The sequence below is a fragment of the Aquarana catesbeiana genome, linkage group LG07 (assembly GCF_042186555.1).
Source record: "Aquarana catesbeiana isolate 2022-GZ linkage group LG07, ASM4218655v1, whole genome shotgun sequence".
Classification (NCBI taxonomy): Eukaryota; Metazoa; Chordata; class Amphibia; order Anura; family Ranidae; genus Aquarana; species Aquarana catesbeiana.
In genome coordinates, this window is record NC_133330.1 from 168,438,105 (window position 1) to 168,452,157 (window position 14,053).

General features: G+C 41.2%; 1 protein-coding gene across 1 annotated transcript in view; it reads left to right on the forward strand.

Moving 5' to 3' along the window:
- The window catches only part of LOC141103358 (flavin-containing monooxygenase 5-like), an 87,453-nt gene that overhangs the window by 25,715 nt on the left and 47,685 nt on the right, over positions 1-14,053 (forward strand). The window contains exon 4 of the mRNA XM_073592868.1: positions 10,499-10,641. Coding sequence (XP_073448969.1) covers positions 10,499-10,641 — 143 coding nt within the window. The remainder of the gene's footprint in view (positions 1-10,498; positions 10,642-14,053) is intronic.

Genomic DNA, 14,053 nt, shown 5'->3' on the forward strand with positions numbered 1-14,053 from the left:
CCAAATGTGCAGGAGGGTTCCTTCATCCCGTTTGCATCTCCAGCATACATCTGGAATGTCTGGGTTGAATTTGTGGATAAGGGAAGGTGTCCGGTACCAACGTGTTTGGATTTTGTATCCATTTTCCTGTGTGGAAACATTTACGGATCCTTTGTGAATGCTCAGGTAAACTCTTTCCCATTCTTCCGGCAACAGGGCTAAGGAAAGTTCGTCTTCCCATGTTTTACAAGCCCGACCACTGTTGGATGGGACTTCTGAGAATAAAAGGGAGTGCAATGTGGAGATCAGGTGACTTTGAGGGGATTGTTTTGTGCATAATGTTTCGAAGGGGGAGAGGGGTCTGGAGACCTTGAATTTTCTGTCAAGTGCGAGTAAGTAGTGTGAGAGTAGTGCGTGATTCCATGGGGAGACATAGATGCCGACATCCTTTGATGGTAGCTTCTCACGATGCAGAAGCTTGCCCTGTGAGAAGAAGTGGTGTATCTGAATGTTTCTGTGTGGCCAGATATCATTTAGGAAGTTATTGTGCATTCGAGGGAGGAAGTCAGGATTAAGACGGAGGGAGGTGAGGGGGCCTGGTGTAGAGGACAGGGTGGTAGTCTTGCAGGTGTTGTGGAAGCATTTGATTGTTGGGCCAATTAAGGGATGATTCCGAATTTTGGGCAGTGTGTGTTTTCGGATGTTCCAGAGCAATAGCTGGAGGGGGGGAGGAGATGAATGAGGCTTCAAGGGTAACCCAGTCTTTGTATTTGTGGTGGATGTTCCAGTCAGGAACTCTAGAAAGGTGACAGGCAGTGTGGTAATTTTTAAGGTCTGGGAGTCCAATCCCTCCTATCTGTTGTGGTAAAGAGAGGTGCTGGTAGCTAATTCTTGGTCTTTTATTTCCCCCGAGGAATTTAGAGCATAGACTTTTGTAGTTCTTGAAAAAGGTACATATTAACTACTGTATTTTATTCTAAGTTTCATTTCCATTATTCCAGCACATCTTATCCTAATTATAGAGTTACTATAAAAATGTATTCAAGCGGATCTTGAACAACTTATCCAGAGTGTTGTTTCTGAACATATCCCATTTCTTTAGACACTTCCCTAATCGTTCTCTATCTCCTTCCCTCTAAAAGGGATATCCCATTTTATCCAACCACGGCCTCCACATCTTTTCAAATTCCCTAAGATTTACTCTTTTTGTATAGAGAGTTTTCCTTCCATATTATCTAATTTATAGTATGGATCCATTCACTCACTGACGGGGGTCTCCTCGACTGCCATCTCTGCACAAGTTTTCTTGCTTGAAATAAACACCTTAGCACCACTGCCGTGGTGCTCGCTCCTTCCATAGATTTCTCCCTATATCCCAATACACAAAGTTTGGCTTCCATCCCCAACGTCGTCCCATAGATCTTATTTATGGTGTCAAGAACCTCTGCCGAATATTGAAATAGCTTTGGACATCTCCACACCATATGTATAAGATCTCCAGTCTCCTGGCATGTGGGGCAATTAGCTTCAGGTCTCCTAGCCTGCTCAATACTACACTGACTTATAAGTTGTGCCAGTGGCAGCAACTTTATTTCTCGATTCATCTTATCAAACATAGGTGGCACACCTAAATGTATGCTAGTGAGATTTATATACCAGAGCTGCTTTAACACTGACAGATATGCAATGTGCTACCTTAGCTGAATATAGTTTTGGGGCTCTGTAACATGACCTTCATTTTGGCCATCAAATTCAAAAAAGATGTACAAATTATATTTTGGTTTTTCCCCTCTCAGGCTAACTGTGATAATAAAACTACTACACAACTATAAACTAGGAATAAAGGCTATATTGCCTATAAGGGGAAAAAGGGGAAAAAAAGAAGGATATTCCTTTTTCCCCAGGGACTTTTAAGGTGCTTCTTAACTCAACAATTTAAACAAAAAATTCCGTACCAATTATAAAAAATGTTTTTATTTGATAAAGATTAAAAACATCTGTGCCTCACATAGAGAAAATGAAACATAATTCTAAAAATGCATAAACATAAACAATTTCACCTAAATTCATTCACATTATACAGTGCTACATAAAGCAACTACTTAAAGGTGCCATGACAATCTGCCGCTTGCTCGACATGTTTCGCTCTAGTATGAGCTTCTTCAGGAGTATTTAAAGGCAATGATTGTAGTGGACTCTGAATAATGAGAAAATGAGCAAAAATCAATACATCAATAGTTTAAATATATACAGAATGCATCCAAAGATATTGGATTTAGTTGATAGAATAAAGATTAGTACAGAACATTCCAATATGTACACATAAGTTTGAAAACCAAACAATCCAAACAATTATATATAGAAAAGATTTGAATTTACATATCTTACCAGGCTGTAGTGCACCAGTGCAGCGTAAATGCCTGAATAGAATAGAGCTGCTGCCAATTTCAAACTGGGGGGTTCTCATATAGGAGGGACCTCACTGCCATAAAGTGACCACAGGGGAATATAAAGTATTTAGAAAGGCCCTTTAAGAAACACAGATAAATTGTAGATTAGAAGAGGGGGATCGCATCTGATATCAATCTGATATCAATCACCTTTGATTTTGGGAGTGTGTTACCTTTAGTAGAACCAATCATGAATCCTGGCCTGGAACATGAGAGTCTCACAGCCAATGCAAATTTTATGAATAGAGATAGCACCAAATTCTGATGAACTAATCCCTGGTAAATGCACAATTAGATTGTCCCAAGGGAGCGATTCCCATTACAGCAGTTTTCTAAATAGAGAAAGAGAGAATATAATAGAAGGACCATTAGAATTCAGAGAGCGCAGCGCACTATCAATGGTGACAAGGCTGCAAGGAAGCAACTTACTTTGGAGACATAGATACGGCACGTGGGCTTGAGGGAGCTTAACGCATCCTCTGTGGATAAGCACCGATAACAGAGCTGTGAGCGGTGTATAACCGCCTTTATATACCCCCATCACGGCGGCGTCTGATTTCACCGCCGGGATGCGGACGTTCACTGAGATTGCCTGCGTCATGACGTGGGAGGACGCAGCGGCGTCATTCTGACGTCAGCGGCGTCCATAAAGCTTAGTGCGCATGTTTGTGTGGTTTTTGAGCCTGTAAATCATGCAGGCGCCGCCGGCGCCATCTTGGATAAGGGAAAAAATAAGGGAAAGGCAAATATTTTCGCCTTAAAACAAAAATATCCATCCAAGATTACTATTGCTGTCCTAAAGCTTTAAAGGAGATGTTTCCTAAAGGAGTATTAAAGGCTCCTAAAGATGGTTGTCTGGCCTAAAGACCCAATCCTAACATGACCGGACTCAATTGTATAGGGCCACCATCGTGGGGGTGATTGGTTCTACATCCCCAACGGTGGGTGCCCCGGGCGTCCGTGTGGTCTAGATTGACAGGGATGGCCCCAACCTGAGAATCTTTCCGGGAAATTTTTTCAAACACATGAAATGAAAATGGGAGCAAAATTTATAGAAGTATATTAGTAACTACAGCCTGCAAGATAAACAACCAGTCCAGTGGAAATTCAATGATGTCACACACAACAATATACAATATACATGGTCATATTACATCTGTTTATATCCGTTTTATACAGCTCATATATACAGATAATGCCAGCTCAATTTAGAGTTGGAAATGTTGGATATAATTAATGACCAGAAAAAAGATCTAGAGAAGAAAGAGGAAGAGGAAAAAAGGAAGAGGAAAAAAGGGGGGGGGGGAGAGAGGGAAAGGCCAAACCAAGGCTGAAGATGCCTCAGTTTTCAAAGAAAGGGCTTGAAACTGAACGCATCGTTCATGCCTGGATATTTAAGGGCCGACAACTCGTGTATCCAGTGCGCCTCCTTTTGAAGGAGGAGCCTGTCGTAATTTCCCCCTCTATCTCCAGGAGGAATATGTTCCAGCGCAAAGAAATGTAAGCAATTAGTGTCAAAATTGTGCTGTAGACCTACATGGCGACTAATCGGGGTCTCCATTCTTTTTTTCCATATCAGGGAGACGTGATCCCTGATACGACAAAAAAAGGGTCTCTTAGTTTTACCGATATAAAACATCTTACATTCGCATAGCATAATGTACACAATGCCAATAGATTGACACGTTATTGCAAATCTTGGTTTATATAGGTGCCCGTTGGGCAATAGAAGATTTCGGGTCGCCAAAATATACCTACAGTAAGAACAATGATGACACGGTCTACTGCCTCTGTCAGTTTCTCTAACTTTAATAGTGTGGCTTTCATAATGACTGTGTACCAACGAGTCCCTCAGGGATCGACATCGTCTGAACGTGATCTCCGGATATGGGTTTAAATGTTTGGCCACTTTTTCGTCCCCCATCAGTAAGTACCAATACTTGCTGAGGATTTCACGTGTTTGTTTATGTTGACTAGAATAAGTAGTGATGAGTCTGACTCCAGGATTCGCTTTTTTAGGTCTGCTGTTGTGTAGAAGAGAAACTCTATTTTGATTTTTGGCTCTGAGATATGCTTTTTTAAGGCATTTTTTACTATATCCTCGATTCAGGAAACGCAAACGTAGACATTTGGCCTCCTTTTCGAAGTCAGACTCATCACTACAGTTACGTTTTGCTCGCAGATATTGCCCATAGGGCACACTAGTGATGAGGGGGACTGGATGGGAACTGGTGGCATGCAGCAAAGAATTTGCTGCAGAGGATTTACGGTATGGGGTCGTTCTAATGCTGCCATCTGGTTTAACTGTGATTTGAGTATCCAAAAAGGTCAGACTGGATTGACTGAATTCAACCGTGAACTTGAGGTTGAACCTATTGATTTTTAAATTTTCCAAAAAGGACAAAAGAAGGTCTTGGGGGCCCACCCATATGAAAAAAACATCGTCAATAAATCTCCTCCATAGGGGGATTTGTTCCATATATTGCTGCATGTCATCTCTGGAAAATAATTCCCGTTCCCACCCCCCCAGATACAGGTTGGCATAGGAGGGGGCACACTTGGTCCCCATAGCCACCCCCTGTATCTGGAGGTAGTGGGATCCCCCAAATAGGAAGATATTATTGGAGAGGATGAACATCAATAAGTTCAAAATGAACCCATTGTACTGGGAGGATATCTCATGGTTTTGAGAGATGAAATTTTTAACAACCTCTACCCCCTGCTGATGGGGAATAGAGTTGTATAGGGCCTCCACGTCGAGGGCTACCAGCCACGCGCCCGCGGGAAGGGAAATCCCATCGAGGGCGCGTAGCAGGTCATTGGTGTCCTGAAGGTAGGACACCAAGCCCTCGACGTGGGGCCTAAGGAAGTCATCAATTAATTGACTGGCTGTCTCTGTGAGACTGCCATTACCAGAAACAATTGGGCGGCCCGGGGGTTTAGTCTGACTTTTATGGATCTTAGGAAGTGCATATAATGTGGGTATTCGCGGGGATGTAACATTTAGGAATTCCCAAGTGGACTTATTAATGAGGCCGCTACGATGGGCAGAACCAATTAGGTGTTGGTAGCGGTTGATGGTTAGGGTGACATGAGTTGGTGATATTTTGCGATACCATTCCTGGTTCTGGACAATGGCCAGCACCATGGACTCGTATTGGCCCCTGTCCATCACTACCAGATTACCGCCCTTATCGGCAGGCTTGATAATGATATTTTGATCTAGTTGTAAAGATTTTAGAGCCTTGGTTTGAGAAGGGGTTAGATTGGTCTCGGAAGTATTCCTCCATTTAGTTTCCATAATCTCTTTGGTGACTTGGTTTGTGAACGCCCATACGTTGGGATTGCCTTGCAGGGCAGGAAATTTGGAGGATTTGGGTTTATAGTTACGAGGTATGACAGTATTGGAAAGGTGGGGATGGACCAATGGGGGTGGGGAAGGGGGCGGGGGATCAACAGCCGTTTCAAGGGCACAGGCCTCGAGCAGGTCTGTTTCATTGATCCCCCCCTCCTCCCACAGCTCCATTAGGTCCTCCATAGCCTTGATATCATTAATGGACATCTCCTTCCAAAGAGGATTATCAAAGGATGAACTCTGGATAGATGGAGGAGGCCTATCATAGAGAATTTTAAACATAAGTTTCCTTGAAAATAAATTAAGATCTTTTATCAATTCAAAGGGGTCTATCTTTCGCGTAGGGCAGAAGGTAAGGCCAAGTTTTAGCACAGAAATTTGTTCTGCCGATAGAGGATAAGAGGAGATGTTGATCACCTCGAGTTGAGTTTCTGTGGCTTGGGATTCCCCAAATCTGAACTCATGGGTCTTTTGGGATCCGACATCATCTGAGTGAAAATCGGGGCCGGACGAAAATCCTGCTGCGAAGGGAAAGTATTAGCATTACTTACCAAGGTGTTCAAACCAGTTGTGGGTGCACAGGTGGTTGTACAAGTGTTAGAAAATGATTCAGAGTGTACCGGTGCGCTAGTGAGTGAACTTTTGTTCGCACCCGCCCGAGTGACCATAGGTGTCTTAGGGTTGGGAGTGCGTCTAACTGAACCCGTGAGTGCATTTTCTTTAGAGTGTTTGGAATTCGATGAATCCTGAGTTCTTGTGAATCGCGTGAAGTCTTGTGCCTGTAGTGAAGAAACAGAGGAGACAGATGAGTCAGAATCACTAGGTTCACTATTCGCCTGTTTAGGTTGGCGTGTTTGGTTATTACGTTTTTTTCTTTTATAATTATTTTGTGACCAATTGTAGGCTTGTTTGTTATCATACGCTAGTTTGTCTCTGATATACTTTTTTTCTTTTGTTTTTAAAATTTCTGTTACATATGATTCTAAATTTGATTTAAGTTCATTTTCACGTGTGGAAAAGAGGGCATCTGCAATGATTGCTGGATTATCATAATACAGCTTCTCAATTTCCTTATCCACAAGGGATAACTCAGTCATATAGTGTTTGCATAGGAGCTCCATCATTTTTTTGGAGCAACTCAGCAAATTCTCCTCCCATTCAAGTCTGAATTCTGGCTCTAATTGGGTAATAGTGGGGAAGATCTGAATTCTCAAACCCCAGGGAGAGATATTCTCTTTGGTGTACTTCAGAAAATACCATTTGTTCCAAAATAGTCTTGATTTCTTCTCGAGCATGCGTTGCAGTCTCAAGAAGAAACGTTCCATAGATAGGCCTCCATTGGAGGTATTTTGTGATTTATGAATGTGGTCCATTAAGCCATCAAAGGCATTCCCACAGTAGTTGGCCATTATTTGAAATTGATAGTTCTCAGCGGTCAGACCCAAAAAGGCGACCAAAGGAAAACACCTCACCGAGACAAACCAAAAGCTAAACCCTGCCTCCCAAGGAAATGTGTCTACTCATTCAAGAAAGAAACAAAGTATAATGAATAGAAAAACAAGAAAAAGATTTATCATCGAACAACAAATACCACTGAATATTTTAATGTTAATCAGATCCAAAAATGGATAATCCAGTGACTATATTTGTCCCAGTAGGATGAAGGGTGGGTAACACCCCAAATTGTAAGTAAAATTTAGGAAGGACAAAGATAGTCAACTGACAGCACCACATCCCATATTTGACTATGAACTAGGAATAAAGGCTATATTGCCTATAAGGGGAAAAAGGGGAAAAAAAGAAGGATATTCCTTTTTCCCCAGGGACTTTTAAGGTGCTTCTTAACTCAACAATTTAAACAAAAAATTCCGTACCAATTATAAAAAATGTTTTTATTTGATAAAGATTAAAAACATCTGTGCCTCACATAGAGAAAATGAGACATAATTCTAAAAATGCATAAACATAAAAAATTTCACCTAAATTCATTCACATTATACAGTGCTACATAAAGCAACTACTTAAAGGTGCCATGACAATCTGCCGCTTGCTCGACATGTTTCGCTCTAGTATGAGCTTCTTCAGGAGTATTTAAAGGCAATGATTGTAGTGGACTCTGAATAATGAGAAAATGAGCAAAAATCAATACATCAATAGTTTAAATATATACAGAATGCATCCAAAGATATTGGATTTAGTTGATAGAATAAAGATTAGTACAGAACATTCCAATATGTACACATAAGTTTGAAAACCAAACAATCCAAACAATTATATATAGAAAAGATTTGAATTTACATATCTTACCAGGCTGTAGTGCACCAGTGCAGCGTAAATGCCTGAATAGAATAGAGCTGCTGCCAATTTCAAACTGGGGGGTTCTCATATAGGAGGGACCTCACTGCCATAAAGTGACCACAGGGGAATATAAAGTATTTAGAAAGGCCCTTTAAGAAACACAGATAAATTGTAGATTAGAAGAGGGGGATCGCATCTGATATCAATCTGATATCAATCACCTTTGATTTTGGGAATGTGTTACCTTTAGTAGAACCAATCATGAATCCTGGCCTGGAACATGAGAGTCTGATACGGAAAAAAAGAATGGAGACCCCGATTAGTCGCCATGTAGGTCTACAGCACAATTTTGACACTAATTGCTTACATTTCTTTGCGCTGGAACATATTCCTCCTGGAGATAGAGGGGGAAATTACGACAGGCTCCTCCTTCAAAAGGAGGCGCGCTGGATACACGAGTTGTCGGCCCTTAAATATCCAGGCATGAACGATGCGTTCAGTTTCAAGCCCTTTCTTTGAAAACTGAGGCATCTTCAGCCTTGGTTTGGCACCCACCGTTGGGGATGTAGAACCAATCACCCCCACGATGGTGGCCCTATACAATTGAGTCCGGTCATGTTAGGATTGGGTCTTTAGGCCAGACAACCATCTTTAGGAGCCTTTAATACTCCTTTAGGAAACATCTCCTTTAAAGCTTTAGGACAGCAATAGTAATCTTGGATGGATATTTTTGTTTTAAGGCGAAAATATTTGCCTTTCCCTTATTTTTTCCCTTATCCAAGATGGCGCCGGCGGCGCCTGCATGATTTACAGGCTCAAAAACCACACAAACATGCGCACTAAGCTTTATGGACGCCGCTGACGTCAGAATGACGCCGCTGCGTCCTCCCACGTCATGACGCAGGCAATCTCAGTGAACGTCCGCATCCCGGCGGTGAAATCAGACGCCGCCGTGATGGGGGTATATAAAGGCGGTTATACACCGCTCACAGCTCTGTTATCGGTGCTTATCCACAGAGGATGCGTTAAGCTCCCTCAAGCCCACGTGCCGTATCTATGTCTCCAAAGTAAGTTGCTTCCTTGCAGCCTTGTCACCATTGATAGTGCGCTGCGCTCTCTGAATTCTAATGGTCCTTCTATTATATTCTCTCTTTCTCTATTTAGAAAACTGCTGTAATGGGAATCGCTCCCTTGGGACAATCTAATTGTGCATTTACCAGGGATTAGTTCATCAGAATTTGGTGCTATCTCTATTCATAAAATTTGCATTGGCTGTGAGACTCTCATGTTCCAGGCCAGGTTTCATGATTGGTTCTACTAAAGGTAACACACTCCCAAAATCAAAGGTGATTGATATCAGATTGATATCAGATGCGATCCCCCTCTTCTAATCTACAATTTATCTGTGTTTCTTAAAGGGCCTTTCTAAATACTTTATATTCCCCTGTGGTCACTTTATGGCAGTGAGGTCCCTCCTATATGAGAACCCCCCAGTTTGAAATTGGCAGCAGCTCTATTCTATTCAGGCATTTACGCTGCACTGGTGCACTACAGCCTGGTAAGATATGTAAATTCAAATCTTTTCTATATATAATTGTTTGGATTGTTTGGTTTTCAAACTTATGTGTACATATTGGAATGTTCTGTACTAATCTTTATTCTATCAACTAAATCCAATATCTTTGGATGCATTCTGTATATATTTAAACTATTGATGTATTGATTTTTGCTCATTTTCTCATTATTCAGAGTCCACTACAATCATTGCCTTTAAATACTCCTGAAGAAGCTCATACTAGAGCGAAACATGTCGAGCAAGCGGCAGATTGTCATGGCACCTTTAAGTAGTTGCTTTATGTAGCACTGTATAATGTGAATGAATTTAGGTGAAATTGTTTATGTTTATGCATTTTTAGAATTATGTCTCATTTTCTCTATGTGAGGCACAGATGTTTTTAATCTTTATCAAATAAAAACATTTTTTATAATTGGTACGGAATTTTTTGTTTAAATTGTTGAGTTAAGAAGCACCTTAAAAGTCCCTGGGGAAAAAGGAATATCCTTCTTTTTTTCCCCTTTTTCCCCTTATAGGCAATATAGCCTTTATTCCTAGTTCATAGTCAAATATGGGATGTGGTGCTGTCAGTTGACTATCTTTGTCCTTCCTAAATTTTACTACACAACTATAACTCACTAGTGCTATCATGTGATCTCAGATTGTGCAACACATTCACATTAAGAAGACCTACAGTGACTTTCTTTTTGCATGCAATTCTCCATAAAGTTATTCAGTATGTATTTTGTATTTTGCCATAAAAAGTATTCATTTTAGAGCTTCTAACATAATAATATATGATGTAATAAGTTACAGTATATTACAATACTGACTATATACATTTAATTGATATCTTCAAAGGTATAGAACAATTTAAGGGGCAGTACTTACACAGTAGAGAATACAAGCTTCCTGACAATTTTAAAGGGAAAAGAATTTTGGTGATTGGCATTGGGAACTCTGGAGGGGACATTGCAGTGGAACTAAGCAGAACAGCTAAAAAGGTATGTATGTAGCTTGATTAGGATAGAGTGTTTAAGTACTACTAAATATGCAAAAATGTAAGTGTAACTGTTAAGTAATACTGAATGCAGTGGAGAAAATAATTATTTGATCTCCTGCAGATTTGTAAGTTTGCTCACAAAGAAATGAAGGGTCTATAATTTTTATCATAGGTGTATTTTAAATGATGGAGACAGAACATCAACCAAAACTCCAGAAAAAAACACATGATACAAATGTTATAAATTGAGTTGAAGTTCAGTGAGTAAAATATGTATTTGATTCCCAAGCAAAACATGACTTAGTACTTGGTGGAGAAACCCTTGTTGGCAAGCACAGAGGTAAGACATTTCTTGTAGTTAGTGACCAGGTTTGCACACATCTTGGAAGGAAATTTGGTCCACTCTTTTTTTCAGATCTTCTCTAAATCGTTAAAGAGGAACTGCAGTCTGCTCACATAATTTGTAATAAAAACATCTTTGCCATTCTGAATCTTCCCTCCAACCACTTTGCATATTATTTTATATATACAGTGGGGCAAAAAAATATTTAGTCAGCCACCAATTGTGCAAGTTCTCCCACTTAAAAAGATGAGAGAGGCCTGTAATTGTCATCATAGGTATACCTCAACTATGAGAGACAAAATGTGGAAACAAATCCAGACAATCACATTGGTGGCTGACTAAATACTTTTTTGCCCCACTGTATACTGTGATTCTGTACTTGCCAAATATGCTGCAGAAATCTCTCTCCACTGAGTCTGACTGCAACCATTTTAACTGTGGGCTACTGAAGCTGCTGCATGTTCACTTCCTGGATTTACACAGACACACAGAGGCACACCTCCAGCTCTGCAGCCCTGCAGCTCTCTTGGCAAACTCTCATGAGAGTGAGAGCTGTGCATGATGTCATAAGCCTAGGCTTTTTTACCAGACAAGAAACAGGAAGTGGGCTGTATAAGGTATTTACTGGCAGAAAAAAAAGTTTTCCTATCCAAAGTTAAAACAATAAGGGCAGAAGATTTAATAGATGGAAAGTTGAAAAAATTACTGAAGAGCCCCTATAAGGTTTCTTGGCTGTCTCTTGACAACTTGAAGTTTCAGCTTCCTCCATAAATTTTCTATAGGATTAAGGTCATCCAAGATTTTGCCCCCATCCATTGGCCCCTCAATGCGGCAAAGTTGGCCTGTACTTTTAGCAGAGCAACAGCCCCAAAGTATCATGCTTCCACCTCCTTGCTTGACTGTAGGGATGGTGTTCTTAAGGTCATAGTCATCATTTGCTTCCCCCAAACACGGCGAGTCGAGATAATACCAAAGAGCTCAATTTTGGTCTCTACAGCACTTTCTCCTAATCCTTCTCTGAATCATTTAGGTGTTCATTGGCATGACTGTACATGTGCCTTCTTGAGGAGGAGGACTCGTCTTGTTTGGATGAAGAAAAATTCTGACTATGACCCTAAGAACACCATCCCTACAGTCAAGCACGGAGGTAAAAACATAATTTTGGGGCTGTTTCTCTGCTAAACGTAAAGGCCGACTTTGCCAAACCTTCTTCCCTCAGCCAGAACACTAAAGATGGGTCTTTCAGCATGACAATGACCCAAAACATACCACCAAGGCAACAAAGGAGTGGCTCAAGAAGAAGCACATTAAGGTTATTGAGTTGCCTAGCTAGTCTCCAGACCTTAATCCTATAGAAAATGTATGGAGGGAGCGACAGCCAAAAACCTTAAAGTACAACTAAAGACAGCATGCTTATTGTAATAAACCCCTTATATAAACACCTTAAAGTTACACATGGTACAACATATAACAAACTAGTGATGGTGGGTGGAGTTCAGCAGAGCTAGCATGTATTTTCCTTTCACTGTGCTAGCTTCTACATCTCCCACAGGGAACTACAGTTCCCATGACTCCTTAAGCCTTGTATCATGCCCAGTCTATTTTACCACTGGTTATATTTCACAATGGGGATGCTTCCTGGACCTCGAGCACTCAAGGAGCCGGGGGATGACGACACTTCCAGGTTTGTGGTGGACCAATAGGCGACGCGTTTACGAAGCATGCGCTCCTTCTTCAGGCCTAACGGTGGCCATGTTGGTTAAGGGCTTATAAGCTCTAGTACCGGAGCTCCTGGGTCTTAATGTCCTATAGCTGTTGCGCTTGCCACATGTGAACGTAGCAGGGCAAGTATAGAGGAGGAACAGGGGAATTGGGTAAACAAGGGGGGGAGGGGAGACACAGCGGATTCTACATATAAAAAAAATCAATAAAGGGATTGATTGTTTTCCCAATTCCCTTGTTCTGCCCTGTACACACGGTCGGACATTGATCGGACATTCCGAAACAAAATTCATGGATTTTTTCCGACGGATGTTGGCTCAAACTTGTCTTGCATACACACGGTCACACAAAGTTGTCCGAAAATCCGATCATTCTAAACGTGGTGACGTAAAACACGTAAGTCGGGACTATAAACGGGGCAGTAGCCAATAGCTTTTGTCTCTTAATTTATTCTGAGCATGCGTGGCACTTTGTGTGTTGGATTTGTGTACACACGCTTGGAATTTCCGATTTTGTTTTCAGAAAATTTTATAGCAAGCTCTCAAACTTTGTGTGTCAGAAATTCCGATGGAAAATGTGTGATGGAGCCCACTACTACTACATATTTGGTTAATTGAAATGAACACAGATTCATCTTATTTACTAATCTAAATGAACATTTACTTTGCAATATAACCATTCTCTATTACTTTAGTAAATCAATCCCTCATTCTCCCTGAGCTCTCTAAAAACAATAAGAGAGCAGGAAAGCAGATCAGCTTAACAAAACTAGGTTTTGTGATGTGTTTTTTTAATTAATTACCAACCCACAGGCAAGCCTTAGAACGGCAGCCTCTCTGACTTGATCTTTGGAAAAATTAGATGCAATGGGTTTGATTTACTAAAAACAACTATTTCACTTTGCATCGGAAGCTGCATCTTGCAATAGAAATTACCCTGAGCTTTGTGAACATGTTGAAAGTTCACTTTACAGAGCTTCATCTTATTCACTGGGGAAAATTCCCTTGCAACGTGAAAAACCTACTTGCCTTTAGTAAATCAAACCCATTGTGAGACTGACTGTTAAGACAATCTATAACAAAACCGAAGAAAACAGGTCATTAAAGAGGAAGTAAACCCCGATAGGTTTTTAAAGCATTAAAAGCATAATGGGCTAGCATGCATTGCATACTAGCCCATTATATCACACCTGCAAAACGAAGCCCGCGGTGTCCCCTGTGCAGGCCGCGTCCATCTTCGCCCCTCTTCCTTCTGGGGCCGCGGACTCTGGCTCTGTGATTAGCCGGAGTCGCGTGACGTCACTCCCGTGCATGCGCGCGGGAGCCATCAGTCACGGCACACGCTGGGG